The 27,203-nt window shown below is 40.0% G+C and overlaps 1 protein-coding gene across 1 annotated transcript in view; it reads right to left on the reverse strand.

The window, feature by feature from the left end:
* Nucleotides 1-27,203, reverse strand: part of scin (scinderin) — a 128,805-nt gene that overhangs the window by 24,500 nt on the left and 77,102 nt on the right. The window contains exons 7-10 of the mRNA XM_073054144.1: nt 26,767-26,855; nt 24,986-25,201; nt 15,441-15,562; nt 2,987-3,077 (exon numbers count right to left, since the gene is read on the reverse strand). Of these exons, the coding sequence (XP_072910245.1) occupies nt 2,987-3,077; nt 15,441-15,562; nt 24,986-25,201; nt 26,767-26,855 (518 nt within the window). The remainder of the gene's footprint in view (nt 1-2,986; nt 3,078-15,440; nt 15,563-24,985; nt 25,202-26,766; nt 26,856-27,203) is intronic.

The following is a 27,203-nucleotide window of genomic DNA, read 5'->3' on the forward strand; positions in this document are numbered from 1 at the left end:
TTACCCTTGTCAATTTTCCTAGTAACCTCTTCAAAAAATTCAGTAAGATTTGTCAAACATGACCTTCCACGCACAAATCCATGTTAACTGTTCCTAATCAGACCCTATCTATCCAGATAATTATATATACCATCTCTAAGAATACTTTCCATTAATTTACTCACCACTGACATCAAACTGACAGGCCTATAATTGCTAGGTTTACTCTTAGAACCCTTTTTAAACAATGGAACGACATGAGCAATACGCTAATCCTCCGGCACCATCCCTGTTTCTAATGACATTTGAAATATTTCTGTCAGACCCCTGCTATTTCTATACTAACCTCCCTCAAGGTCCTAGGGAATATCCTGTCAGTACCGGAGATTTATCCACTTTTATATTCCTTAAAAGCGCCAGTACTTCCTCCTCTTTAATCGTCATAGTTTCCATAACTACCCTACTTGTTTCCCTTACCTTATACAATTCAATATCCTTCTCCTTCGTGAATACTGAAGGAAAGAAATTGTTCAAAATCTCCCCCATCTCTTTCGGCTCCACACGTAGCTGTCCACTCTGATTCTCTAAGGGACCAATTTTATCCCTCACTATCCTGTTCTATTAATATAACTGTAGAAACCCTATGGACTTATTTTCACCCTACTTGCCAAAGCAACCTTATATCTTTCTTTAACTTTTCTAATTTCTTTCTTAAGATTCTTTTTACATTCTTTATATTCCTTGAGCACCTCATTTACTCCATGCTGCCTATATTTATTGTAGATCTCTCTCTTTTTCCAAACCAAGTTTCCAATATCCCTTGAAAATCATGGCTCTCTCCAACTTTTAAACTTTCCTTTCAACCTAACAGGAACATAAAGATTCTGTACCCTCAAAATTTCACCTTTAAATGCCCTCCATTTCTCTATTACATCCTTCCCATAAACCAAATTGTCCCAATCCACTTCTTCTAAATCCTTTCACATCTCCTCAAAGTTAGCCTTTCTCCAATCAAAAATCTCAACCCTGGGTCCAGTCCTATCCTTCTCCATAATTATATTGAAACTAATGCCATTGTGATCACTGGACCTGAAGTGCTCCCCAACACGTACCTCCGTCACCTGACCCATCTCATTCCCTAACAGGAGATCCAACGCTGCCCTTTCTCTAGTTGGTACCTCTACGTATTGCTGCAAAAAATTATCCTGCACACATTTTACAAACTCCAAACCATCCAGCCCTTTTACAGAATGGGCTTCCCAGTCTATGCGTGGAAAATTAAAATCTCCCACAATCACAACCTTGTGCTTACTACAAATATCTGCTATCTCCTTACAAATTTGCTCCTCCAATTCTCACTCCCCATTAGGTGGTCTATAATACACCCCAATAAGTGTTACTATACCTTTCCCATTCCTCAATTCCATCCAAATAGTCTCCCTAGACGAGCCCTCTAATCTATCCTGCCAAAGCACCGCTGTAATATTTTCTCTGACAAGCATTGCAACACCTCCCCCTCTTGCCCCCCACCTGATTCTATCACACCTGAAGTAACGAAATCTAGGAATATTTAGTTGCCAATCACACACCTCCTGCAACCATGTTTCACTAATAGATACAACATCATATTTCCAAGTATCAATCCACGCTCTAAGCTCATCCACCTTTCTTACAATGCTCCTGGCATTAAAATAGATGCATTTAAGAAACTCTCCAATTCTTACTCTTCATTTATCCCTAACGGTGCAAACAACTTTATTATCTTTTTCTTCCTTCTCCCCTACATCTTCGGTCTGAGCGCTCCCCTTCTCTGTCATCTGCCTATCCTCCCTCACACACTGTCTACTAGCTTTCTCTAGTGGTGAACTAACCTCCTCTCTCCTAGTCTCTTCAATTTGATTCCCATCCCCCAACCATTCTAGTTTAAAGTCTCCCCAGTAGCCTTCACAAATCCCCCTGCCAGGATATTGGCCCCCTAGGATTCAAGTGCAACCCGTCCTTTTTGTACAGGTCACACCTGCCCCAAAAGAGGTCCCAATGATGCAGAAACTTGAATCCCTGCTTCTTGCTCCAATCCCTCAGCCATGCATTTATCCTCCACCTCATTCCATTTCTACGCTCACTGTCGCGTGGTACAGGCAGTAATCCCGAGATTACTACCTTTGAGGTCCATCTTCCCAACTCCCTTCCTAACTCCCTATATTCTCCTTTCAGGACCTTTTCCCTTTTCCTACCTATGCCATTGGTACCTATATGTACCACGATCTCTGGCTCCTCAACCTCCCACATCTTGGATGCAATCAGAAACATCCCAGACCCTGGCACCAGGGAGGCAGACTACCATCTGAGTCTCCTGACTGTGTCAACAGAATGACCTGTCTGACCCCCTAACTATCGAATCCCCTATTACTACTGCCTTCCTCTTTCTTTCCCTACCCTTCTGACCTACAGGGCCAGAACCTGTGCTGGAAGCACAGCCACTGTTGCTTCCCCCAGGTAGTTTGTCCCCCCCCAACAGTACTCAAACAGGAGTACTTACTGTCAAGGGGTACAGCCACTGGGGTACTCTCTAGTACCTGACTCTTCCCCTTCCCTCTCCTAACCGTGACCCATTTGTCTGCCTCCCGTGGCTTTGGTGTGACCACCTGCCTGTAACTCCTCTCTATCAACATGAAATTTTAAATCATGCAAAACAGCCTGTGCATTATTGGTATGTATTAACACAATGTGTTATAAAGACAGGAGCAGCTAGTGATACAGTTGTGATAGCCAGAGGGTGGCAAATCTGTGGAATTCATTTCCATAGACGACTGTGGAGACCAAGTCACTGGGTATATTTAAAGGGGGGCTTGACAGGTTCTTGATTAGTAGGGGTGTCAAAGGTTACAGAGAGAAGGCAGGAGAATGAGGTTGAAAGGGAAATTACGTCTGTCATGAACAAATGGTAGAGCAGATTGATGCTCCTATATCTTATGGTCTTAATTCTATCATTTGTTTAAAAACTTACTTGAACAGCTCTCCCACCAAGTGACCGGTCGAGATTGACTGTGAGGAATGCTGACATGGTGAGTTCATCTAATGTCGCACTGGATCCTTGCCTAAAATAAATCAAGTTGATCTTATTATATGAGTGGAAAAAAATCTAAAATTAAATTGATAACAGTTTGGAGGGAATAGTTGCTCATCCTACAGGTTACTCCTTAACCACTGCCTAATGCTGCTAATATATTGTACTATAGTGTGATTCAAGCAATCTGTTCACTATAGATCTTTCCCAATTTTAATTTCCATTGAAGTCAACAAAATTTGTGAGAGATGCTTTGCTGAATAGCTAAAATGCATTTCACCATCCATAGTCAAAATTATCCTGGCTGTGCTGATGCACGAATGAACTGATTCCTTAGGATTTTGGGCAACAGCAGCTTCTGGTATCAGCGCACCAAGAAAAAAAGTTTGAGGACGGAGAGGAAAGTTAAGACATAATCTCTTTAGTGTCAAGTAGAGTACAAATTTATAAATTGCATTCTTTCTTGAAGACCAGTTTTAAAGTAAAGCACTATGCTGCTTATTGTGGGATGTAAAGTTGATTTTATAAATAAAAGTAAAATAAAGTCATTATTATACTTTGAAGCATTGACGTGGTAAGTTAACAATTGTACATTCTTATTATCATATCCAGTTTGTCAGTTAGGTGGGATCACAGGATACAATTATGGGATCTCTGTAGGAGCCAAGTATCATTCTGTGTTGCACATCTATTATGTTTATTATGGTAAATAGTTACGTGAGTGGGGTCGTGGTAAAAGTAAAGGGAAGAAGTTGCATATTCTTGCTTATTTCATAGCATTTTGTAGCTTGGGACCAGCGGAGGTCGTATCTTTTGCTGACCACTGAATATGGCTGAATCGTGTTTAGCTTACACTTGGGTAAGTTTAAGTTCATCACTTCAAGATTATATGTTTGCTAATTGATAATAAGGGATTGAATGAAGCATTCGACTTTTGGAGCAATCTGTGGAGCCGGGGGCACATCATGCAACGTGTAACGACTCTGCAGAGTCTCAGGCAGTGGCAATTATTTTGTTTTGGTTTTGCTGCTACAGCACCTTTCTCAGTGAGACAGGTCATCATCAGTTTTGATTAAAATATTCCTGGATAAAATTACTTACATTTTGTTCATTTCTATCTTAGAAATTTGGATATTATTGATCTTTCAAAGAAATTTGTGAATACTGCTGTTAAGCACATACAATAGACCACTGCATACGTGCACATTAATGCCGTGTAAATATGAGAATAGACTGAAGTGTAAAACTAGCAGGATAGGTTCTAATCAAGAATCAATAGGATGTAATGTAAAAAAAGCTAGAGAGCCATAATTGAGTTGGGATAATTAAAATATTCTAATATGTAGAATCCATACTGAGTGGCCAATGCACTGAGACATTTCACAATACGTTGGATTTAATTTGGGTAATAAAGTCTGGATATCATGCTGTGCCTCATTTATAGGTTACGTTTGAACACTCAAGTTGCTTATTGGAAACATGCAAATGTATTCACAACTGGTAACAGGAAGAATAATTAGTAAAATTTAAACATGATCAGCTCAGTACCTGTAACATGAAATAAGCCATTGCATAGGGTATTTTTAATTAAATAATTAATTATATTCTTGACATTCACATTAAGGGATATTGTGTGATTTAATGATAACAGCTTAGTTCACAGATCAGCCACCAATGCAGAAATAGACTTGAGGAACTAAATGGACAAGTTCAAGAACATAGAACATAGTACAGTACAGCAAAAGAATGGGCCCTTTGGCCCACAAAGTTGTGATGAACTACTAACTGACCTTGTAATTAAGTGCCTAATCAAAATAATTCCTTCTGCCTACACAATGGCTGCAGCATTCAATTCTCCATAAATTCAGAGTCACAGAGCACTGCAGAACAGAAACAACCCTATCGACCATTTAGTTTGTGCCGAACTATTAATCTGCCTAGTCTCATCGGCCCACATCTGACACATGGCACCCCCATACCCACCATCCATGTACTTATCCAAATTTCTCTTAAATGTTGAAATTGAACCTGCACCGACCACTTCCACTGGCAGCTCGTTCCTCACTCTTACCACCCTCTGAGCGAAGAAGTTCTCACCCAGGTTCCACTTAAATAGTTTGCCTTTCACCTTACACCTATGGCCTCTAGTGTTAGTCTCACCCAACTTCAGTGGAAAAAGCCTGCTTGCATATACCCAATCAATATCCCTCATAATTTTGCATTCCTCTATCAAATCTCCCCTTCATTCTCATATGCTCCAGGGAATAAAGTCCTAATCTATTCAGGTCCTTAGGTCCATCAACATCCTTGTAGATTTTCTCTGTACTCTTAATCTTATTGATATCTTTCCTGTAGGCAGGCGATCAGACTCCACACAATACACCAAATTAGGCCTCACCAACGATGTATTCAACTTCAATATAACATCCCAACTCCTGTACTCAATGTTTTGATTTATGAAGGTCAATATGCCAGAAGCTTTCTTTACGACTTATCTACCTGTGACATCCCAGATCCCTCCGTTCTACTGCACTCATAATGAATGCGAGGGCACTAAGGAAAGTCCTACCCTGGTCTGTCCTCCCAAAGTGCACCACCTCATACTTGTCTGCATTGAATTCCATCTGCCATTTCCTCAGCTCACTTTTCCAGCTGGTCCAGATTCCACTGTAAGCTTTGACAGCCTTCCTTGCTGTGCACTACGCCTAGAATCTTGGAGTTATCCAGATCCAGTTACCACATTATCATCCACATCACTGACATAGATGACAAACAACAATGGACCCAGTCATAATCCTTTGGCCCAGGCCTCCGGTCAGAGAGGCAACCATCTACTATCACTCCCTGGCTTCTCCCGCAAAGCCAATGTCAAATCCAAATTACTAGTTCATCCTGAATGCCAATTCATGTGTCTATCATAGAGAATTTTGAATGGCTTTACTGTATTGTATTTGCCTCCACCACTGCCCTGCAGCACATTCCTGTAACTTGCCACTCAATGTAAAAAAACTGCCACACACATCTCCTTTGACCTTACCCCCTCTCATCTAAAGTGCATACCATCTGTTAGATATTTAAGCCCTGGGATAAAGATATCAGCTGTCTACACTATCTACCCCTCTCATAATCTGAGAAACTTCTCTCAGGTTTCTCTTCAGCCCTTGCCAGTCCCGAGAAAATAACCAAAGTTTGTCCAACATAAGGCATAAGACCATACAACACAGGAGCAGAATTAGGCCATCTGGCACATCGAGTCTGCTCGGCTATTCAATCCTGGCTGATCCTTTTTTTAAATCTCCTCTTCAATCCCAGTTCCTGGCCTTCTCCCCATAACCTTTGATGCCACGTCCAATCAAGAACCTAACCAAGAACATCTGCTCATGGCACATGCCCTCTAATCCAGGTAGCTTCCTGATAAACCTCTTCCGCACCCTCTCCAAAGCTTTGGCATCCTTCCAATAACATGGTGTTCAGAATTGAACGGGAGATGCCGGATGTGGCCTACCTCAAGCTTAGGCCTTTAACTTCCTGACTCTTGAATTCAGTGCCCTGACTAATAAAGACAAGCATACAAGCAGCATACACCACCTTTATCAATCCCGCAGCCACTTTCAGAGAACTATGGTCTTGGATCACAAGATCCCCCTGTGAATCAAGGAGGGCTGTGAATCTCCCACATTGTTCATCCTGGGATTTGTACCACTCTCGGACTGGTACCCTGCAGAGATTTATCTGTGAAACTAACCCTGTCTGTGATGGTGTGGTTTTTGTCATGATAAGAAGATATTTACAATATCCCATAGCATGGAAAAGGGCTTTATGAAATTCTTTTCTGAGCTATTTATAAGCACATGGCAATAAAGATTTATTTTGATCAGTAACAACGCTGTACATGTGACATTAAGCTGATAAATATTTAGCCACTGCGCAGGCTCTGTCATATACAAACTTGTTTGACAAAACTATTTAGTAATGCTTCATATAGGTTTCACAATGAATGGATACACACTGCCATTTCTCTCAGGGAATGCTATCTCAGTGAGAAAGGAGTAGCTGATGTCACTCATGACCCAGTACTAAACAAAGCCATTGATTATGGGCAGGAACCAAACTAGTTTTGTAGTGCTATTCCTGCAATGCAATATGTTCCTTTAGTTCTCTGAGGAATTCTGAGCTTTCTATCTGGAGAGATAGCAATTTGACTGACTAAACCCGGGTAGGTAAACTCACACAACATACATTTTAAAGGGTTGTATCAGCTGACAGATTTGTGACTGACAGTAGTCTGTGCCACTGAGGTTTTTACCTGCAGGGTCACTATAGGAATGAAATGGTCATAACTTAGGGAGACACACTGCCATATAAACAACATGGCAACCTTCTGAGGCCAACTTCAGTCCATTCCCTCCCTCCGTTTCTTTGAGGTGGATTTTCTAAAGTAGAGGTTCCCAACCATTTTTGTGCCATGGACCCCTACTATTAAGTGAGGGTCTACGGACCCTTGGTTAGGAACCCTGTTCTAAGGGAAGCAGGGGACTATCAAACAAATGTAAATTAGGCGGACCTTGAAAAATATGCCAGGGCCTAATGCACAATACATGAACAGCTGCAAAGCCCAGCCCACTAAACTTACTTTGGAACAATAAACTCCAACTGAAGTGGTGCAAAGTGAATTCAATCTGCAAGTGGGTGTGGATACACACCTCTTCACCACTAAATTGTTTGCACATTCTGTGATACCCATTTGACGGATCAGCAGAAAGTGTAACACAACACCAGAACAGCTAACACCTTGAAAACAACTCCAAGAGGAGTTTATATGTTAGATTTCAACAGTTTATATTTTGTTAATTTAAAATTTCATTATATTAATATTTTACACAAAAGTTAAGGAAGCTTGAATGGCTTTATTCATGAACATTAAGGTCAGATTTACTTCACTGAATTCTGCATTACTGTCAAAAACTCTCCATAAAACAGAGTCTGTCCAAATGATTTTGGATACCTACTCAAGTATACAATTATTTTTGCCAATTTTAGAAATAATTCAAACTTGCTTTCAATTTTTTTAAAAGTATTTGAAATTTAGTTTTAAATGTTTTGCACTGTTTTAATGTCTCATTGAACATGAGACTGAAAGCCTGATGGGACCTTCTCAAGGCTCACCATTCAACCTCAGGGTTGTAGCCTATGCCAAATAATCTGGGGCTGAGACTCTAAGGAAGAGATTACTGGGTTAACAAGAATTAAGTACCATAATGAAGCCTTCTCTGATGAATTAGGTAGCTTCCACTTTTCCATAGAAAACAATTCAGAACAATTAAACCCGTGTGCTTTAAACATATGAGACTTGATCAACATGGAGCAACTATACACAAATTCAGTAATCCTATTAACAAACTGACACCTTCTGGACATGCAATACTCAAGCTCAGTAGTTAAAAATATATGACTTGAGAAAAGCAGAATTTAAAGTGATTTGTCACATCAAAGTCACTACATTTAATAAATCATTAAATTTGCAAAGTACAGGAAATGAAGCTGTTATAAAGAACCCAAAATCCTCAAGCCAGAGGTGAGGGAAATGTAGGAACACTTATAAATATCTGTTTAATATGTTAGCACAGGTGCTTAAATGCATATCTAGTCTAAAATTAATGTAATAAAAACCCAATATTTAAGAGGCAAAATTTCAGATGATTGAGGCAAGATACTTAAGCTGAGATCTCATGCAATGAGCCATATAATTGAAGAATATAAATTAAATTAGATTTGCCCAATGGTTTAAATATTCTGTTGAATTAATTTAATTCTGCCACACCAACAATAGCTGAAGGCAGAAAGAAAAGCTAAGGCTTAATTAGAAACTCTTCATTTAGGACCTTTTCTTTGTATAAACTCAATACGTATTAAGATTATTTTTAATTGCAAAGCTGCAAGCTCTTTCTTTGGAAGTTTGAAAAATATTTCTATTTTTATTTATTCTACCATCTATTAAACTGCTGAATTCCTTTATTTGACTCTGCATCTATATTTTATGAGTGTGTTTTTATTTCCTTTGCTATCAGTTAAGTGCTCAGAGGTTTGGCAGATGTCAAATGTTGAAAGCGGTCCATGCTGTACATTTCTTCACTCTCTGTCACAAGATCACTTGTAGTAGGCATGACAGACAAAGTCAGAGTCTTCTTGCCCCAAGGAAGACGTATTCCATCTGGTAGCCTCACTGAAAACTGACAAAATGCATTATCATCAGCCTCTGCAGTTTGGACTGCCAAAAAAGGAAACTGCAACATTTTGCATCCGACCTCTGGAAACCCAAACCAGAACATTTATCGTTTGTCTTCAGTTAAATTCGCAGCAATTATAAGAACTAGACGAATTCAGTGTTGGCATGGACATTAAGGGAATACTTGCTTACTCTGCCGCAATTTCAAAGTGCTTTTGCATAACATTTTCACCCACCCATCGAACTGTTGAAATCAGGGTCCTGTGCTATACTGAGCGTGCATTTGTTTTTAAAGCATCAACTTAGTGCAGTGCTCCAAAGGTTACCTAGTTTAGTTTAGTTTGACCAAGCCTCCTATTCCCCTTCCCACTACAACAGGTGTCAATGTATTCACCTACCAATAATTTACCATGAAGCAGCTTGAGGGGGTAGGAGACATTAAGCCACCTGTTCTTCAACTCACAAGACCTAGCTGTTAAGATACCAATTAGGCCTTGTCATTTAAACTCCACTCAAGGCCCCTTCCCTGTTTCATTTACCTCCAGCATTATCTCTTTTCCTAGCCCATTTTTGCCCTGATGTCCCACAAGGCTGTCCATACAAAAACAAAGTAATTCTTCATCTCTGCGCATGAGGAGATCTTTCAAGCATGAAGCTGTCAACCTTGAGTCCTTTCCTGCCTTCACTTCATACACATACTTTCCACAGAAATATCAAGAAATTTCCTCTCTCTTATTGGGAACACTTGGCCAAGTTAGATTATTCCTGATGATCCAACATGGTCAAGAGTCCAGATCCAAATATTGACTATTTTCTTCCATGGTTGCTGCCTGACCCACTGTGATCATCCAGCTTTTCGTGCGTTGCTCCAGATTCCAGCATCTGCTGTGTCTCCATTCCACTCTGAACCTGGCCGAACTCAGTGTAGTCACCCAGAAAACAAGTGTTGTGATCTCTTCTCACTTCTGCACTGCCTCACATCTATCTCAATCAAGTCAGCTGCAGATGATACATTTAGCAATCTGTTATGATGAAGCAGGTTCATGGGTTTGGTAAGTGAGAGAGAAGACACTGGTTATGAATAAGCACATTAATCATTTATTTACAAACAGTAAAATATTCCATCAAACATCTAAGCCACCCTAAGTTACACCAACTACATTACTAATCATTCAGTAACACTTCAAACTCAACAGTTACCTTATTAAATATCCCCAAGATACACAACTTCAAAACTAAACAATAAGCAAACAGATACTTGGCTAAGAGTGTGTGTGGGCCCTCCTATAACTGCAGCATACTTCCCCAGTGCTTCTTCAGCACTGCTCAGGATCTCAGTATGATGTTAAGTGCCCAGCAACAAAGGAACGCCTTGAGGTGCCTTAAACTGGACACCAGTGCCATGACACACAAGGCAACCAATGGGATTGAACCGCTGCATCCTTCAAATGGTCCAATCGATGACCAGCACTGGAGAAGTGGCTTTCGACCGACAAGTAAACTAACCCTTCACACTACACAATCCAAAAGTATCAGTAAATTAAAAATATAGAACAATTTGAATAAATCATGTGATGTGAAGGCAAAGGCAGAGTATTTCCTAGAAAACCAGTGTCCAGTAACTGAACATATTTGCTTGTGTGTCAGGTTATTTTCCCTCATTTTTTATGCATTACATAGGATCTGACAGAAATCTGCTGTTCATTTGTCAATGCCAACTTTGCTTTACTGGGATTTTTTTATACCTTCAAATTTGAAGCAATCTTGTTCCTCATTATCCCACTCTAGATTATTGGTCTTGTATTGCCGAGTAATTTGGTGCTTTTTTAACCCTTATTATGGAGACTTGTATTACAACTCTTGTCCATATCTGCACTAGTTATTCTTGAACTGTGTTTGGGGTTGATCTTTTTCTAATATCATGTTTATATTCTTCATTTCACTATGAACTATTATCAAAGCATTCCCAGAACAACCCAGCCTCCAGTCAGCAGTGATACCGCACTTCAAAGAAAACAGTCCTACTTAAATTAAATATCAATAACACAGCTGTACAACATTAGGCACCAACGTCACAATGCTTTCATGCCTTCAATATGACAGCTTATCAGCAATCTTAATTTAATGATACTGTTGCAACATAACTTGTGATAACTCTACCACAAGAAAGGGTGACCAGTTTCAGGTTCCTGTGTTTCAACATCTCTGAGAATCTATCCTAGGCTGAACATATTGATGCAATTATAAAGAAGGCACAACAGGAGCTATATTTCATGAGGAACTTAAGGAGAATTAATATGTCACCAAAGGCATTCGCCAATTTTTACAGATGTACTGTGGAGAGCATCCTAACTGGCTGCGTCACCGTCTGGTATGGAGAGGCCACCTCACAGGAGTGGGAAAAAGCTGCAGAAAGTTATAAACTCAGAAGCTCCATCATGGGCACTAGCCTCCTCAGCATCCAGGAAACCTTCAAAAGTGATGCCTCAAAAAGGCGGCATCCAACACTATGGACCCCCATCACCCAGGACATGCCCTCTTCTCATTGTTGCCATCAAGGAGGAGGTACAGGAGCCTGGAGTCACACACTCAATGATTCAGGAATGGCTTCTTTCCCTCTGCCATTGGATTTCTGGACAGACATTAAACTCTTGAACACTACCTCAGTAGTTTTTTCCCTTTCGTATTTATTTTTACATATCCTTCTTATCGTAATTTATAGTTGCTATTATTATATATTGCAAAGCACTGGTGTTGCAAAATAACAAATTTCATGACATATGCCAGTGATGGTAAGCCTGATTCTGATTCTATTTTTCAACAATAGGAATTTCTGGTTGTCTCATTTACAATAACAAATACACTGCCGTTCTATTCAACGTTGTAGTAATCTATAAGCAAAGGATCTCTTTCCACAGCAGGTCAGGCAGCGTCTTTGAGTAACAGAGCTAATATATCAGGTCAAAGACACAAAGACACTGCCTGATCTGCTGAACATTTCTTGCATTTTCTGTTTTTATTTCACATTTTTAATGCCAGCAGTTCTCCTCACTGTGATATTTTCGGATTGAGGAGGCATTTTGAGCACAAGAAAGCCAAATGACAGGATCTGGTCGAGCAGTGCCAGAGACAGGGGTGGAGGGCACAATGAGACTCCTTAGGGGTGGGCTGTAGAGGTTTTGCTGGTTGTTAGCTGTGCAGAGCCTACCTTCTCCTTAGCATTACAGAGGCTGCAAAGAGAAGACCCATTAGGCCCATCATGGAGGCTGCTGAGCAAGCCTTCAGATGGTGATGGATCAACTGGTGTGACCTGTGGACCAATGCTACTGAGACCCAATCCAGGGCCTGATCAACCCTGGCTGGGTCATCTAGGTGAGAGTGATGTTGAAAGACCAGAAACACCCAATGACTCCTGGTTACATCACTGATAATGTGTTCCAGTGTATCTAGGATGTATCTCAGCAGCATTACACAATCAAACATTTAAGGATGATTTTTATTGGCACGTGACAATAACATCCATGTAACAGTGATTAAAGCTCACTGGAACAGCAGTTGTTCTCAATCTGCTACATACCATATTCAGAAAGGCCAGTCATTATTTTGCTAAAGTGATTGCCTGATTTCTCAGGTTATTCCTCATTTTCTCACACCAGCTAAAAGAAGGCCACTCCATCCGTGAATTCTAATTAAGCTTTCAGACCAATCCCATTTATTTCTGTGCAACATACTCTCACTTACGTGCTCATCAATATCCTTGTGATTTTCCTACCATTCAACACACCAGGAGTAATCTACAGTAGGTAATCAATCTACCAACAAGCATATCACTGACTTTTTAGTTTCACAGTGCAGTTCAATAATTTACGTTGATCCTGAATGTGATTTTAGCATACAGCTGAGGTAACTGAATCTAAAGTATTTACATTTACTAGAGACGCAACCCTAATTGGTCATACTAAGCGTGTTACATTGCAGAGATAGTGTGTTATACTCTGCCTCCATTTTTATTTGATTCTCATCAGGAATAGACTTCAAAGGTATTTTCAGAGTAGGCCATTCTATCCCTCATACCACTCCACCATTCATTAATACACTGGTTGACCATTTATCTCAGCACCACTTTCCTCCCATTTCCATTGATTACCTGAATATCCAAAAATCTACTGATCATTTTCTCAGATGTGCTCTGCAATGCAACCTGTATGGCATTTTGGGGGTAGAACATTCTGAAGATTCACTGCCTGCTGAGTGAAATAATTTCTTTGCATCTCAGATCTGACTAGATTATCCTTATTTTGACACTTTAGACCATGGTTTTAGATACTGGATGGAAAAAATCTACCCTGCAGCTGCTTATAAAGCTCCACAGAATTATGAATGTTTAATTGAGATCATCTGTCATTATTCTAAACTCTAGGCAAAACAGGACAGTCTGCTTAATGAAATAATCCACAACTGCCATTTTGGGATTAATCTGGTAAATCTTCATTGCACTCCCTTTAGCACAGGTATTTAGACAGGAAACCAGACCTAGATAAAATATTCCAAGTGCAATCTCGCAAGGACTTTATCATCTCTTTAAGACGTACTTAGTCATATGAAAATTCTCCTGCCATGAAGGCTAGCGTGCTGTCTGCCTTCTTGATCATTTTCTGTTCCTGAACATTATGCCTCAATCATTAATGGATGAGAATGTCAACTTTACAATAATTAAAAATACTCTATTCAGAAACAATTACAAACTATTTATGTCGGTTCTTTATGTATAAGTTGCACATAAGATATATTTGTATATAATTTGAAAGGCCTGCAGCCATTTTTGGCAGAAGTCCTATCCACTGGGAAACTGCTGTCACTTGAAGCGGAGTGCCAGTCATTCCTGGAAGGGAAGTTGCCTTGAATTCAAGAATTAGGTTAAAATAAAATAAATCATATGCTGGAAATCTAAAATAAAAATGCAAAATGCTGGAAATACTCAGCAAGTTACAATGCATCTGTGGGAAGTGAAGCAGGGCCTATGTTTTCTATTCCCACAGATGCAGCCTGACCTGCTGAGTATTTCCTGCATTTTTTTAAAATTTTAGATTTTCAGCATCCACATTTCTATTATGTTATCACTCTAATGCAGATGCCTTTTCACCACTGTATTTTGCATATATGATAATCCCATTAACATGCATGGTGCCTATTAATTACCTAGCCACACAAATTGGAAAAAAAAGCATTTCAGTTTTAACATCTAAAAAAAAATCAAAGAGTGTAACATGTTGGAAGTAGTGAATCATAAGGGTCTCTCTGCTAGGACATTTTTCTATTTCATTAATTCCCCCAATCATTTTCATGCATTTAAGTCTCACACGCAGAAGCTCTGATCACAGTGAGAAGTATCCGCACTCCATTATCATTGCAGAGACACCACCATAATTGATCCTGATCCTATTGCTGTTTGCGACTAGCAGTGAACAAAATAGGACCAGCCTACTTCTGTACTGGGAATGCAGCTCTATCCAGAAAACTGTATTTCATTAGCTCTCCTCCTTCCTCATAATTCTCCTTGGCTCATCTTCTACGATGCACCCCTCCCATAGCTGTCATTGAGTGAACTCCAACGAGTAAGCTTGTGAATGAGGTGGCAGCTGCCTGATTAATGCAGTTTATGTTTTAATTCTCCTTGAAGGGCAAAAAAACCACCATAACACTTTCTTAAAAAAAGAATGGCCCATTTTCAAGATTTAAAAAAAAATCCGCTTCTGCGTTAGCGTTAGGTGCCAAACGTTTTTAGGGTAACATAAAGGAGAGAAATTGAAGCTTTTAAGTATAATCAACAGAAGTTTTTATTTTGACTATTTATATCAATTTCTGTAAAATTTTGTTGGTAAATAATCAATAGTTTAACCACGTTAAGCAATTCAGGTTCATTAAAGGAAGGCTGGAAGAGATAAAGAGCTTGCCCTAGCTCGCCCACAAACTGACAAGAGTGAGATTGATCTACCCTCTGTAGTCATGAAGCAAATCATTTCAAAAGAAGAGAATTTGATTTTTAACATCTCCTCTCTAACCAATGGGGAAGGGCAACTACTCTCATCAAACTGGGCTCTTTTTGGAGATTGCATAATAGTGTGCAAATATGGTAGATTAAAACTAAATGAGATTTGGTATACATACCAGGTGTAAATAATCTGTCCCGATTTGTACGTATAAAGAATGATGTAACAATCTCCACCGTAAAATTGTCCAAATGTTTCAGGTTCGATTGGAATCCGCCCATTGCTCTCAACTCGCCAGATCTAGAATAGGAAAAAAAGAAGTATAATCATAACATTATTTAGATTCAATAAATGGCATCACACAGCTTCACACAGACTCAATTTATCAAACAGTGGAACAAAGTTACTGGTGATCTATGCTATACTATACATAACAATTTCAATATTGAGAATAAAATTAAAAAATATTTTCCACTTATGTTTGATATGCATCTTATCATATTGTAGGGATGTATATATATGTTGCCACAATATCAAATTACTATGTGTCACAACCATGAATTGTTTTGAAATTGTAGTCATTGCTGCCTTAATCAAGATAATCAGCTGAGAGAAATAGTACAAAAAAATCCAAGGTTTAATTTAAACTTTTAAGGTCAACAGGAAATGGGTAGCAGTAGGCCAAGCATTATTTTTCCATAACCTGAGGAGGTACAGTACTGTCCAAATCATTGCCTCTTGGATGAGATCTTAAACTGAGATTCTATTCTTCTTTAAGCTGCAGATTAGGGGGTGTCAGGGGTCAGTGTTTTTATGCAGAGAGTGGTGAGTGCGTGGAATGGGCTGCTGGCGATGGTGGTGGAGGCGGATAGATAGATAGATAGATAGATAGATAGATAGATAGATAGATAGATAGATAGATAGATAGATAGATAGATACTTTATTCATCCCCATGGGGAAATTCAACCTTTTTTCCAATGTCCCATACACTTGTTGTAGCAAAACTAATTACATACAATACTTAACTCAGTAAAAAAAATATGATATGCATCTAAATCACCGTCTCAAAAAGCATTAATAATAGCTTTTAAAAAGTTCTTAAGTCCTGGCGGTAGAATTGTAAAGCCTAATGGCATTGGGGAGTATTGACCTCTTCATCCTGTCTGAGGAGCATTGCATCGATAGTAACCTGTCACTGAAACTGCTTCTCTGTCTCTGGATGGTGCTATGTAGAGGATGTTCAGAGTTATCCATAATTGACCGTAGCCTACTCAGCGCCCTTCGCTCAGCTACCGATGTTAAACTCTCCAGTACTTTGCCCACGACAGAGCCCGCTTTCCTTACCAGCTTATTAAGACATGAGGCGTCCCTCTTCTTAATGCTTCCTCCCCAACACGCCACCACAAAGAAGAGGGCGCTCTCCACAACTGACCTATAGAACATCTTCAGCATCTCACTACAGACATTGAATGACGCCAACCTTCTTAGGAAGTACATTCGACTCTGTGCCTTCCTGCACAAGGCATCTGTGTTGGCAGTCCAGTCAAGCTTCTCGTCTAACTGTACTCCCAGATACTTGTAGGTCTTAACCTGCTCCACACTTTCTCCATTAATGATCACTGGCTCCATGTGGGGCCTAGATCTCCTAAAGTCCACCACCATCTCCTTGGTCTTGGTGATATTGAGACGCAGGTAGTTTGAGTTGCACCATATCACAAAGTCCTGTATCAGTTTCCTATACTCCTCCTCCTGTCCATTCCTGACACACCCTACTATGGCCGTGTCATCAGCGAACTTCTGCACATGGCAGGACTCTGAGTTATATTGGAAGTCTGATGTGTACAGGGTGAACAGGACCGGAGAGAGTACGGTTCCCTGCGGCGCCCCTGTGCTGCTGACCACCGTGTCAGACCTACAGTCTCCCAACCGCACATACTGAGGTCTATCTGTCAAGTAGTCCACTATCCAATCCACCATGTGAGAGTCTACTCCCATCTCCGTTAGTTTGTGCCTTAAGATCTTGGGCTGGATGGTGTTAAAGGCACTAGAGAAGTCAAGGAATGTAATCCTCACAGCACAACTGACCCCCTCTATGATAGGGTCTTTTAAGAGACTTCTGTATAGGTACATGGAGCTTAGAAAAATAGAGGGCTATGGATAACCCTAGGTCATTTCTGAAGTTAAGTACATGTTTGGCACAGGATTGTGGGCCGAGGGGTCGGTATTGTGCTGAGGGTTTTCTATGTTTCTATTTAAAAAAATCCACAAACAACACTGGCCAAGCAAGAGGAGCTTTCCTGGTCATAGATCTGACTGTTCACTATGTTTTTCTCTCCACTGACCAGCTGAGTATTTCCAGCAGATTTTTTTGTTTTTACTTTTAGCTATCCTTGCGTCTTGGTAAACCTTTGTTGTTGTTGTTGTTTCTCAGTTGTTTTAGTTGAGTCTGACTCTTTGTGACCTCATGGACCATAGGGTTTTCAAGGTAAGATACGGAAGCAGATCACCAGACCTTACTTCCGTGCAGACACTGCTGCTGCCCAGGTTGGGACCCAACTGGGTTTAAAATCAGGACCGTCTGCCTTTAAGTTCAGTGCTGATGCCACTATACTACCTGCCGGCCCGGCAAACCTTTACTCCCAGTTAATACCAGCGTAATAAATATTCTACTGAGTTCATTGCTACTTGTGGAATTTTATTTGGTGTTATTTTGTCAGGTACTGTACATTTATCTATATCACTCTAGAGCAGGGTTCCAACTTTTTTATGCTCTGGGCCACTATCACTAACCAAGGGGTCCATGGACCCCAGGATGGGAACTCCGCTCTAGGGACTCCTTTTCAAAAAGAGTACCTCATTGATAAAAAAGGCTTATTAAAATGCTTTAAGGCCATAAAAGGTTCACTGTGTTCAAGTTCCGTTTCTTTGTAAGTGTTTAACATGGTAACAACCAGATAGATTACAGTGATATCCTCTAGTCCTATATGCTCCTACACTCCTTAAGTGGAAAACCCATCGAATGCTTCTCTAAAAAGCATTTGGGTCATAGTCAGTTCAAATTACTAGCTACAGACCACAGCTTATATCAACATATATCACACTTATACCTATAAGGCATATAGATTCCTTGAACTATGGTCACATCACTTCCAAAAATGGTTTGGCAAAACTACAATTAAAATAATTTTGAAAAGTTGTTCTATAATTTTAAGATTTTTTTTTACTGAGATTCATTACCATTATAAAAACATGAAATCAATATCATTATGTTTTGGCAGGCTACAGTCAGCACGAGACGTCGTTCGTTGGTGATGTAGCATGAGGTGCTTTTCGGCTCCTTTTGGTAGCTTGCAATCAGTGCGAGATGTTGCCTGTTGTGACGCAATGTGAGGTTTAAGAGCTCAGGTACTTTTTGGCTCTTTATTAGCAGGCAGCAATCAGTGCGGAGCCAATACAAAGAAAGCGAGTGCAAGTGGAGGTATCCTTGTTGGACCAGCCATTGTTAGAGTGATCAGGCTTTGGCTCAACAGGCTTAGGTGAGAACAGGCTTGGACAAGCAAAGGTGGAGGTTCTAATTAAGTTAATTTTTCTGTTAGTACATAGCTAGTGCAGTGAGAATGGGTCCGGAGGTAGTGGCATGCTCCTTGTGTGAGATGTGGGAACTCTGGGAGTCCTCCATTCTCCTTGATAACTATATCTGCATGAAGTACATCGAGCTGCAGCTCTTTAGAGACAGGGTTAAGGAACAGGAGCTGCAGCTTGATGACCTTTGGCTCATATGGGAAAATGATATATAGGAACTACAGTGAGGCTCCTAAGTTGCAGGAGTCAGGTACCAGGGTGATTGTCAGGAGAGGGAAAGGGTCACGGCAGCCAGTGCAGAATATCCCTGTGTCTGTTCCACTCAATAAGAACTGTACCGCTTTGGATATGCTTTAGATACTTCCCCAGGGGGAAGCCACAGCAACCGGGTCTTTGGCAATGAGTCTGGCTCTGTGGCCCAGAAGGGAAGTGGGGAGAAGAGGAGTGCAGTAGTGATCAGGAAGACAGAGGGGGCAGCATTGCTGTGTTGGTTAAAAAAAATCAAATCTTCAGAGGAGATTTTCAGAGGTTCTGACATAGGCTTGGAAGGGGTTGAATCATTGTGGATAGAGCTAAGAAATTGCAAGATTAAAATAACCCTGATGGGAGTATACACAAAACCCCAAAGAATAGGAAGGATGTGGCCTACAAATTACAATGTGAGATAGAAAATGCATGTCAAAAGGGCAATATTATGAAAGTCAGATTTCAATATGCAGGGAGATTCGGAAAATCAGGTTGGTGCTGGATTATAGGAGGGGGAATTTCTAGAGTGCCTAAGAGATGCTTGAGCCATCATATAGGCACTATAGAAAGGATGTGGAAACCATAGAAAGGGGGCAGAGGAGATTTACAAGGATGTTGCCTGGATTGGGGAGCATGCCTTATGAGAATAGGTGACTGAACTCGGCCTTTTCTCCTTGGAGCGGCGGAGGATGAGAGGTGACCTGATAGAGGTCTATAAGATGATGAGAGGCATTGATCGTGTGGATAGTCAGAGGCTTTTTCCCAGGGCTGAAATGGCTAGCACGAGAGGTGCTTGGTAGTAGGTACAGAGGAGATGTCAGGGGTAAGTTTTTTTTAATGCAGAGAGCGGTGAGTGCATGTAATGGGCTGCCGGCAGCAGTGATGGAGGCATATACAGTAGGGTCTTTTAAGAGACTCCTGGACAGGTACATGGAGCTCAGAAAAAGAGCGGGCTATGGGTAACCCCAGGTAATTTCTAAGGTAAGGACATGTTTGGCACAGATTTGGAACCCAAAGGGCCTGTATTGTGCTGTAGGTTTTCTATGTCTCTATGAGCCTGCTAGAGGATCAGTTATTCCAGATTGGGTGTTGTGCAATGAACCAGAATTGATTAGAAAACTACAGTAAAAGAACCCTAAAAGGCCAGTGATCATAATATGATCAAATTCACCCTGAAATTTCAGAAGGAGAAGCTAAAATCAGATGTATCAGTATTACAGTTGAGTAAAGGGAATTACAGAGGCATGAGAGAGGAGATAGCCAGAATTGATTGAAAAGAACACTGGTAGAGATGGAGGCACAGAAGCAATGGCTGGAATTTCTGCAAGCAATTAGGAAGGCACAGGATATATACATCCCAAAGAAAAAGAAATATTCTGAAGGAAAGATGACACAACCATGGCTAACATGAAAAGTTAAAGCCAACATAAAAGTCAAAGAGAGGGCATCTAATAGAGCAATAATTAGCAGGAAATTAGAGGATTGGGAAGGTGTTAAAAAGCAACAAATGGCAACTAATAAAGTCATTAAGGTAAAGATGGAATGTGAAAGTAAGCTAGCCAATAATATTAAAGAAGATACCAAAAGTTTCTTCAGATACATAAAGTAAAAAAAAGAGAGGCAAGAGTGGATATTGGATCACTGGAAAACATTGCTGGAGAGGTAGTAATGGAGACAATGAAATGGCGGATGAACTGAATAAGTATTTTGTATCAGTCTTCACTGTGGAAGATACTAGCAGTATGGTGGAAGTTCCCGCTGTCAGGGGACATGAAGTGTGTTAAATTACCATAACTAGAGAAAAGGCTCTTGGGAAACTGAAAGGTCAGAAGGTAGATAAGTCACCCGGACCAGATGGTGTATACACCAGAGTTCTGAAAGAGGTGACTGAAGAGATCTTGAAGGCATTAGTAATGATCTTTCAAGAATCACCAGATTCTGAACAGTTCCGGAAGACTGGAAAATGGCAAATGTCACTCCAGTCTTCAAGAAGGGAGAGAGATAATAGTAGAAAGGAAATTATAGGTCAATTAGTCTAACCTCCGTGGTTGGGAAGATGTTGGAGTTGATTGTTAAGGATGAGAGTACTTGGACACACATGGTAAAATAGACCATAGTCAGCATGAGTTCTTCAATGGAAAATCTTGCCTGATAAATCGGTTGGAATTCTTTAAAGAAATAACAAGGAGGATAGACAAAGATGATGTTGTGTACTTGGATTTTCTGAAGGCCTTTGACAAGGTGCCACAGATGAGGCTGCTTAACAAGGTATGAGCCCATGGTATTACAGAAAAGATTCTAGCATGGATAAAGAAGCTGGTGATTGGTTGGAGGCACAGTGTGGGAATAAAGGTAGTGCTTTCTTGTCAGCTGCTGGTGACTAGTTGTGTTTCACAGGGGTCTGTGTTGGGATTGTGTTTACGGTATATGTCAATGATTAAGATGATGGAATTGATGGCTTTGTTGCAAAATTTGCAGATGATATGAAGGCAGGCGGCTGTTTTCAGGAAGTAGAGAGGCTAGAAAAGGACTTAGACAGATTGGGAGAATGGGCAAAGAAGTAGCAGATGGATTACAGTGTCAGAAAGTGTATGATCATGCACTTTGGTGAAAGAAATGAAAAGGTTGACAATTTTCTAAACGAAGAGAAAATACAAACTGAGGTGCAAAGGGACATGCAGTCCTTGTGCAGGATTCCCTAAAAATTAATTTTCAGGTTAAGTCTGTGGTGAGGAAGGCAAATGGAATCTTATTTTTCATTTCAAGAGGCCTATAATATAAAAGCAAGGATGTAATGTCGAAACTTTATAAAGACCTTTTGAGGCCTCACTTGGAGTATTATGAGCAGATGTGGGCCACTTTATCTTAGAAAGGATGTGCTGAAACTGGAGAGGGTTCAAAAGAGGTTCACAAAAATGATTCCAGGATTGAATGGCTTGTCACATCAACAGCATTTGATAGCTCTGGGCCTGTATTCGCTGGAAATCGGAAAAATGAAGGGTGACCACATTAAAACCTATCAAATGATAGAGTGGATGTGGAGAGGATGTTTCCTATGTTGGGATAGTCTAAGACCAGAGGACGCAGCCTCAGAATAGAGGGTTGTCCTTTCAGAACAGAGATGAGGAGGAATTTCGTTAGCCAGAGACTTGTGGTGAATCCATGAAATTCTTGGCCACAGGTGGCTGTGGAGGCCAAGTCATTGGGTATATTTAAGCCAAACATGGATAGATTATTGATTAGGCAGGGCATAAAGGGATATGGGCAGAAGACAGAAGATTGGGGCTAAGAGGGAAAATGGATCAGCCATGATATGAAGCAGATTCGATGGGCCAGATGGCCTAAGTGTGCTCCTACATCTTCTAGTCTTATGATCTTATGGGATTCCATAATTAGAATAGTAGAAAACAGATACTGTGGACATGAAAGACACAATATAGGGAGTTAGGCAGAAAGCTATTGCTAAGGAGAAGGTGCTTGGGAAGCTGTAAAGTCTGAAGGTAGATAAGTTACCTCGGCCAGATGTACTGTATCCCAGGTTTCTGAAAGAAGTTGCTGAAGAGATTGTGGAGGCATTAGTAATGAACTTTCAAGAATGCTGAAGTGGTTTCCGAGGACTGGAAAATTACAAATGTCACTCCACTCTTTAAGAAGGGAGGGAAGCAGAAAAACAAGAGATTACAGGCCAGTTTGCCTGACCGCAGAGGTTGAAAATATGTTGGAGTCTATTACCTCTATGAGGTTTCAGAGTACTTGGAGGAACATGATAAAATAGGCTAATGTTGTCATAGTTTCCTAAAAGGGAATTCTTGCCTGACAAATCTATTGGAATTCTTCAAGGAAACAATAGGCAGCATAGGCATAGGAAAGTCAGTGAATGTTGTTTATTTGGATTTTCAGAATGCCTTTGACAAGATGCCGAACATGGGGCTGCTCAGCAAGAGCCCGTGGTGTTGCAGTAAAGTTACAAACATGGATAAAAGTGCTATTATTGGAGAGGGTCCACAGGATGTTCACAAGAATTCTCTCAGGAATGAAAGGCTTAACATATTAGGAGCACTGATGGCTCTGGGCCTGTACACGCTGAGAATGAGCGTGGATCTCATTGAAACCAATCAAATATTGAAAGGCCTAGATAGAATGGATGTGGAGAGGATGCTTCCTATAGTGGATGAGTTCAGTACCAGAGGACACAACCACCACAATTGAAGGACATCCCATTAGAACTCAGAAGAGACAAAATTTCTTTAGCCAGAGGGTGGTAATTAATGGAATTCCTTACCACAGACAGTATGCAGGCCAAGTCACTGGGTATAGCTAATGTGGAGGTTGATAGGTTCTTGATTAATCAAGGCATCAAAGACTATGGGAGAAGGCAAGAGAATGGGTTTGAGGGGGATAATAAATCAGCCATGTTGGAATGAATGACGGAGCTGACTTTATGAGCTGAGTGGACTAATTCTGCTCTTGTGTCTGAAGGTTTTATTGCCAATCATAAATGCATCATGGGCAATAACCAGCTATGGTGATAGACAAAAATCACACCACCATACCAGATCAAAAGATAATCACAGTAATACAGATTAACACTGATGAAGTAACTCAACCTTATTACAACCACTTTTAAATCATGGAGTGCTTTCTGATGACAGAAGCAGCACTTGAGTTAATCTTCAACATGGGTTAATTTTCACTTTCTTTCTCCATAGTTGCTGGACTTCAAATGGCGCTGATTACCTTGCTGCAATGTTGTCTACCATGGTGTCATCTCAATTTTGAGAGAACTTGGTGTTTGCTATTCACCTGGTTCAGGTGGAGGCCCATCTCAGCAATGAGCTTGGACTTCAATGAAATGATAGGACTCCGATGCTGTACTCTGCCTCAGTTTGTGCTATCCGCAAATGCTGTACTGGGTGGAACTAGCATAAAGCTGTATCAATTTTAACAGTACCATTTTGCCCCTTGTGGCTCTCGATAATCTAGAAGGGATGTAAACTGCATCTTGTATCATGATGATATTGTTTCAACAAGTATGTCTTGTCATTTAACATAGTACCATTTTGCCCCTATGTAGACACATTAAAATTATAATGAAATGAAGTACTTGACTGGCCTTAAAGTTTTTCCCTGCGTTTTTATTTTTGCGTGGCATTTAAGCAGTGTGGTATTTCATTTTAACACTGTTGTAAAAGTCATACAAGGAACAGAAGTTTGACAGAACACTGCTGTTGTGATCCCCTGCCGTGACACTGTCAGCTTCAGAATAGCTCCTACTATAGACATTTAGCAAATACTTGCTGTTTCAGCATGGAGTTAGCTCCTAATGGGATACACAACTTTACAATTTACTCGGAATGCTGCTACTGAATGAATGGATGCTGCACTGACAGGAATGAGGTGGGGAATCATAGGCAAAACAGTGAGGGGAAACGGCTTATTTATCTGGAACGAGCTTGTGAGTAAGGATGTTGTTTCGTAGACCAATGAGAGTAAAAGTCTAACTGTACGTGAATATTGCTGATGTCACTGCAATCTGGAAAGGATGGTGGTGGGGCAGACAAAAGCTGTACCTAAATATTGGCATTGAATTTCCTGATGGGTACTTTTGAAACCCAGAAATAGGCAGAGTCACCCTACTCCAGTTTTTCCATTTTCAACAGCACGGAAAATTAATTTTTGAAGTTGTGAAAGTATATTTATATCCCCATACCCTCAAGATAATATAGAATTTTAATTGACAAGTTGGGAGAAATGAAAACAAAGATTGGAAATTTACATAATTTATCCTGGATTTACTGTTAAGTGGAGTTCTCTGTAAGTGTTTAGTGTTGTTACACCATTTCTCAATCAGATATAATTCCTCATTCTTGTTTGATACAATGTTTGTAAGTTACCTCTGTTTTTCCAGAACCATCATCGACCATGTTATGTTTGGCAGCCATCTGAGGGCAGCTGTGTAGCTTTGAGGCATCAAATTCAATCTGTTTGACTCTTGCGATTGACTCTGTGACATATACTTTTCCGAAACCCTCACTCTGATCTAAGTCTTTCCAATTCTTAAAGAACTGTTTGAAGGTAGGAGTTTCTCCTCCTTGCGGAAGAACTTGAATCTGCAGTAAAAAACAAAGATTTAATTTTTTGTAGTAGTAATTTTACAAATGGCAATAGCTAGAATTTTACAGAACTCATTGTTTTTGCAGATTCTTTGTGACTCTGATGTTCATGCAAATCCTTTACTGTTGTTTTAGTGATCGTCTCCCAATATAGAGCAGCTAAAATTATGTCATCAGTAGAGCACGGTGTGTGCAACTTCAGCAAGTAAAGCTTCGTCTGCCATGTTAGCTAAATTTGTGACTTCTCTTAGTGACCTCTTTGGTACAAGTGCCTGCCAAATTAAGGAAGTTTTTGCAATGTAGTTCAAAACCAACTGGAACCCTCACAGTGACAAGAAACAGGTCCTCTTGAACAGAGGTTCCCAACCTTTTTTATGCTATGGACCCCCACCGTTAACTGAGGGGTCTGTGGACCCCACGTTGGGAATCCTTACCCTTGAACATAGAGTCTGAGTTGGAATGAACATGAGATCAATGGCATAGGAGATAAAAATACACAAACTTAATAATGAGAGACACCCCCCCCCCCCCAAATCAGGCTGTAGCGCTCTTAATCAGCTGGACAAATTTATAGAGGGAGTTGTAAATTAGTTTAAATGTGGGTCTCCTCCTGGTGCTCAAATTTCCTCCCACAGTCCAAAGACATACTGGTTGGTAGGTTAGTTGGTCATTGCAAATTATCCTGTGATCAGGCTAGGATTAAATTGGGAGATTGCTGGGTGGTGTGGCTCAAACCATTCCACGCTCTATCTCTAGAAAAATAGAGAAATGAACTCTTTGCCCAGTTTTGAAGTTTGCCCTTCAGATCAGAGTAACTCTTACACCAGGGAAAAGGACTGTGAAAGTATAGTCCAGTGTGGTGACCACAGTCCCACCCAATTTCTTCTTCTGGAAGGAAGAGATTTTACCTTAATTTGCATCAGAGCCCAAATGTATTTACTCAATAAACCCATTACAACTTAAGTAGAACAGCAAATCACTAGCAAAAATATTCTTTAGCAAACTATAAAACAGTCTAAAAATACACATATTCTGAAGTGTGAAACCCCTACTTATTAAAATACTAGACTGTGAACTGTTAACTTAACTGTTGCATGTTTTATTTAACATTTTTTTCTGTACAGATTAGGCATTTTTTCCCCATTCTATATATTTCTGTTTTACACAACTTACAGAAAATTAAAGCTCCAAATTCTCATTTAATTCCCTTTCAGTGCTTGAACTGACAGTGATTAACTATAGCTTTATTTATTTGACCAGGGTAGATTTGCTGCAAAGATTCCAGTATGTTTCTTTTTTCTGTTTTATGCAATTTAAAACTTTTGTTTCATTTTTCCTGAAATGTGTTGTTGAACAGGCAACATTTCCATTGCAAGGAGAGTGTTGAATTACGACATCTGCCAATCATTTTCATTATGATGTACAGACGGATACTTTTACATTGTAGCATTGAGATTAAATACATTTTAAATTACACAACTGAGTTGGCAAGGAAACAATATATTGTACCTTAAGCAGGGTTACTTAATGCAATAGCTGAACCGCATTTGAAAGTCTCTTACCTGACTATTAGCTGGGTAGCCCATTTTTTTTATGAAGTCCTCAGCAGTTTTCATAGCTGTCTTCCTTTCCTCTGGATTTGCATTTTTACCTAAGTACCAGAATATTTCTTTATTCAAAACTGCTCATGAAAAGTCATGAATGTGCATTTGAATTCACTTCCAATTTAATGTTAGACTTCATGTGAATGTATTATGTTAATAACTTTATGATCTATTTCATACACTTCAATATCTTATCCTCACATTTACTACCATCACCCATAGAGTACATCTCCAACTGGTCACACTCTTTGTGCTATTATCTAAAATAATACTAATTTCTCTCAACTCTTATAGGGAACATTTGCTTCCCTTCTGTCATTTATTAGGCTGAAATGGAACTAAATCATCCAACATGCTTGATTTCCAAACTAAACCATCACTGTTCATAGAAGTAC

Source organism: Hemitrygon akajei, chromosome 8, assembly GCF_048418815.1.
Source record: "Hemitrygon akajei chromosome 8, sHemAka1.3, whole genome shotgun sequence".
NCBI classification, from domain to species: domain Eukaryota; kingdom Metazoa; phylum Chordata; class Chondrichthyes; order Myliobatiformes; family Dasyatidae; genus Hemitrygon; species Hemitrygon akajei.